This window comes from Pelodiscus sinensis, chromosome 30 (genome assembly GCF_049634645.1).
Source record: "Pelodiscus sinensis isolate JC-2024 chromosome 30, ASM4963464v1, whole genome shotgun sequence".
Lineage (NCBI taxonomy): Eukaryota > Metazoa > Chordata > Testudines > Trionychidae > Pelodiscus > Pelodiscus sinensis.
The window spans coordinates 12,344,171-12,348,441 of NC_134740.1; the positions used below are offsets into that span (position 1 = coordinate 12,344,171).

Below are 4,271 nucleotides of genomic sequence, written 5' to 3' on the forward strand. Positions count from 1 at the left end.
GCAACTGTGAGTGGGGTGTGGAGGAAATTTGGGTGTGTGAATGGGACACTGACATTGCTGGACTGGTGCGCCGGAGAGGTGAAGGACGTTGCTCGACCCATTTGAGCTGAGACGTTGACTCCTGGGTTGGGTCTCACCTCTGCCCGTTTAGTTTTCCCAAGCTCATGCCACGTCACTTCTCTCCCTCTTTCATGAAACGTTTCTGTTCCACGCTCAGACTCTGGGCATGCGCATCGGGAAGCATGGCCTCTCGGAGGCGCCCTGGAGGCGTGCAGATTTTCCAGACTGTTGGGTGGGGGTTCAAGCACATTCTGGGTGAGATGGAGGAAAAGGAACCCCTAGATATTGAAGCCGACCCTGACGGCTGAGCTCAGTTCCGCCAGTGTACACTCACAGAAAGCTGATGCGGTGGACCCTAGAGTATCTAAGCTCGGGGACCAGCACGCACGGGGTGTTCAGGGTGGGGTTTTTTTTGTGTTTTTGCTCCTCCGCTGCATCTTGGAAACATTGATTTTTTTTCTTGGAATTTGCCACAATGGCAGATACGGGTCAGACCTTCCTACAGACCTTGGGGGCTGGGTTTTGTCTTAGGGGGGCTTAAGCCATACGCAGCCTCCAAAGAGCAATTCTTTGCTCCGCTGGAGCGACACACCCAGCCTTTGACTGAGCTCTGGTGCTAACCACAGCAGTGTAGTGTTGGCACTACACTGCCCTGTCCCAATCCCATCCAACATCCAAGGATGCACATGGGTGTGTACCCCACAGCACCGCATCTGCTTCTCTGGTCATTTGATGATGCTAACTTGATCAAAGCTCATGCATGCTAGCCCACCTGGGAAACACACCTCCCCACTGCAGGGTGGGCGTACCCCTGTTTGAAATTTAAACATCCTCCCTTTGCAATCAGTTGACTCTTGTGTTCTCTAGGTTGGCTGGGCGGACGCTGACAGGAGAAAGAGATTTCAATATCCCAGCACAAAAGGATTGAATGATCAGGAGGGGTAAGGCAGAGGGATGGGAGGTTGCTGTAGCTCTCTGCTGTTTCATGCTCCTGGTCCCCTTCTATGGAAATTGCAACTTGTTCAGGAAACGCATTTTCCTCTGCTCATGGACAACTTCCTTATTCAAGTGAAGAGACCCAGCGAGCCCAGGTTTTTGGCCTACGTGGCCAACAGCACAACCTGTCCGCAGGTTCTCCCTGAATCTCTGATGCTTTTCTGTTTCTAGATACGAAATATGGAGACAGCAGAAAGAAGGAATCAAACACCCATCGTGGAATTGATTCTTGTCGGGTTTGGAAACGGCCCTGAACTTCAGCCCCTCCTCTTCCTCCTGTTTCTAGTGATCTACATAGCAGCTCTGGCCGGGAACCTCCTCATCTTTGTGCTAGTGGTGCCTGATTCGCACCTTCACACCCCCATGTACTACTTTGTGGCCAACTTGTCCGCTGTGGAGATCTGCTCCGTCTCCACCACCCTGCCCAGGCTGATTGGCAGTCTGGCGACCGGGGACAGAACCATTTCTCTACAGAACTGCTACGTGCAATTCTATATCTCTGTTATCCTCTCCAATGCAGAATGTCTGCTGCTCACGGCCATGTGCTACGATCGGTATTTAGCGATCTGCCACCCCCTCCGTTACAATGCTCTCATGAATGGCCGGGTGTGTTGCCACATGGTGGCCTGGGCCTGGATATTCGGCATTTCCTACTGCGTCATGCTGTACATTTTCATTCTGCAATTAAGATACTGTGGTCCCAAAGAAATTGACCATTTCATCTGTGATTTCGCAGTCCTTGTAGAATCGTTCTGTGGCAACACCAGGATTCTGAATTTGCTGTCCTTTCTTTTGTCTGTCATTGTGAACGTTGGGATCTTTCTCGTGACCCTGACGTCCTACATTTGCATCATCGCCAGCATCCTGAGAATCCCTTCCGGCACCGGCAGGCAAAAGGCCTTTTCCACCTGCTCCTCCCACCTCACCGTGGTCACAGGTTACTATGTGAGTGTAATTATAGTCTATGTAGTTCCGCTGTTCAACCCTCCCGCAATTGTGTACAAAATAATGTCTCTCTGGTTTGCAATCCTGATCCCCTTGCTCAATCCTGTCATCTACTGCCTGAGAAACAAGGAGGTCCATCAGGCCCTGAGGAAAACTCTTCGGAAACTGGCTGCTCTCAGACACAGGACTGAAGTGTGAAAGGTCAAATTGTGATATATAGGGGTATGTCTACACTACAAAGTTAATTTGAACTAACGGACGTTAGTTCGAATTAACTTTGATAGGCATTTCACAAGCGCTCCGCTAGTTCAAACTTAATTCGAACTAACGGAGCGCTTAGTTCGAACTAGGAAAACCTCATTCTACGAGGACTAAGCCTAGTTCGAACTTACTAGTTTGAATTAAGGGCTGTGTAGCCCCTTAATTCGAACTAGTGGGAGGCTAGCCCTCCCCAGCTTTCCCTGGTGGCCACTCTGGCCAACACCAGGGAAACTCATATTCCCCCCTCCCGGCCCCGGACCCCTTAAAGGGGCACGGGCTGGCTACGGTGCCCGTGCCAGGTGCAAGCCTGCCAGCACCCAGCCAGCAGACCCTGCACCTGGCACGGCTCGAGCCAGCCACCCGATTCCCCCCAGCCCTCCCCCTCTTCCCGGGACCAGGCTGGCGGCTTCCAGGAGCTTGCCCGGGACCGCAAGAGGCGGACACCCGCCTGGTCTAGTGCGGACATCATGGACCTCGTCCACGACCTCCGCACTAGGCACAGGAAAGCGGCCGTCTAAGGCAGGAGAGCTGCCAGCCTGGCCACCCAGGAGCAGGTGTGCATGAAAATCAAGGTGGTCCACTGAGACCCCCGACCCTGAGCCCTGAGCTTACAGTGGCTGTACTGGGTCAGACCAAAGGTCCATTAGCTCAGTAGCCTGTCTGTCAACAGCGGCCAACACTAGGGACCCAGGAGGGGATGGACCGACGACAGTGACCAAGCCATTTGTCTCGTTCCATCCCTCTCCAGCCTTTCACGAACTTTGGGCAGGGACACCACTCCTACCCTCTGGCTAATACCACTCCATGGACCCAACCTCCATGACTTGATCTCATGTGCTTGATCGGGTCCCTTTAAGCGCAGCCCTCGGCTAGCCTGAGACAGCATCTCCACGCTCTAAGTCCTCCTCTGATGCCCTGCCGGCACTGCTTCCGGCCATCCTTAACCCCGGTTTAGGGTCCACTTAATGTGGACATGCTAGTTCGAATTAGCAAAATGCTAATTCGAACTAGTTTTTTAGTTTGGATGCGTTAGTTCGAATTAGCGCTATAGTGTAGACATACCCTAGGAAAACTAGCTGGCTTTTTCCAGGAAACTGGCCGCCCCTCTCCTGATCTTCCCTGGCCAGCCCAGCTGCCCTCGCTCCCCTCTCCCCCGACCAGCTCTCCTTCCTGCCACCTGTCACCCTCAATATACCCCAGCTAGCCCGATTACCCCTGACCCTCCCCCCACCAGCCCTGCTTCCCACCAGCTGCCCCCCACCCCGATCTCCCCTGGCTAGCCCTGCTGCCCTGGAACTCCCTGCTAACTCTGCTTCCCACGCCCGCCCCTGTCGATCTCCCCTGGATAGCCCTGCTGCCCCTGAAACGCCCCCAGCTCTGCTTTCTGCAGCCCACTTCCTCCCGGCCAGCCCAGGGCCTCTCCCGGCCCATTTCTCCCCACCCCCCCACGAACCAGCAGGCATGAGAGCATCACGACATTTGCAGTAGAGCTGGATTCACACCCTAGAGAGGCAACTTTGGAGGCTGGACACCAGGTCTGACTGGTGGGACCGGCTTGTTATGCAGCAGTTGGACAAAGACCAGTGGCTCCGAAACGTCCGGGTGCGGAAGTCTACTTTCCAGGAGCTCTGCGCCTGGTTTGCCCCTGCCCTGCAATGCCGGGTCACCCAGCTACAAGCCACCAACCCCCTGGAGAAGCGCGTCGCTATTTCTCTGGGGAAGCTGGCCACCCCCGACAGCTACCGCTCCTTAGGACATCAGTTTGGCGTGGGGAGGTCTACTGTCGGGGGCATCTTCATGGAGGTAAGTTACTCTGGGGAGGACAGTCCATGGTGGCAGGTGTGGGCGGATAAGGACCGGGCACAGGGAATGCGGGATCGGGTGGGAGTGGAAGAAGCCTGCCTGGCTTCACCCTGTGGACGTGCAGGGGTCACCGGAGTGGGGGAGTTGCTAGAGGGGGCTTTTGGGGTCTGGGAGCCTCTTATTGGCTCATACAACTCCTCTAATAT

At 54.7% G+C, this 4,271-nt stretch overlaps 1 protein-coding gene across 1 annotated transcript; it reads left to right on the plus strand.

The window, feature by feature from the left end:
* Positions 1-1,236: 1,236 nt before the first annotated feature.
* Positions 1,237-2,199, plus strand: LOC102449977 (olfactory receptor 11A1-like). Its single transcript, XM_006135654.2, has one exon. The coding sequence runs from the start codon at positions 1,237-1,239 to the stop codon at positions 2,197-2,199; it is 963 nt and encodes a 320-aa protein (XP_006135716.2).
* Positions 2,200-4,271: the final 2,072 nt, after the last annotated feature.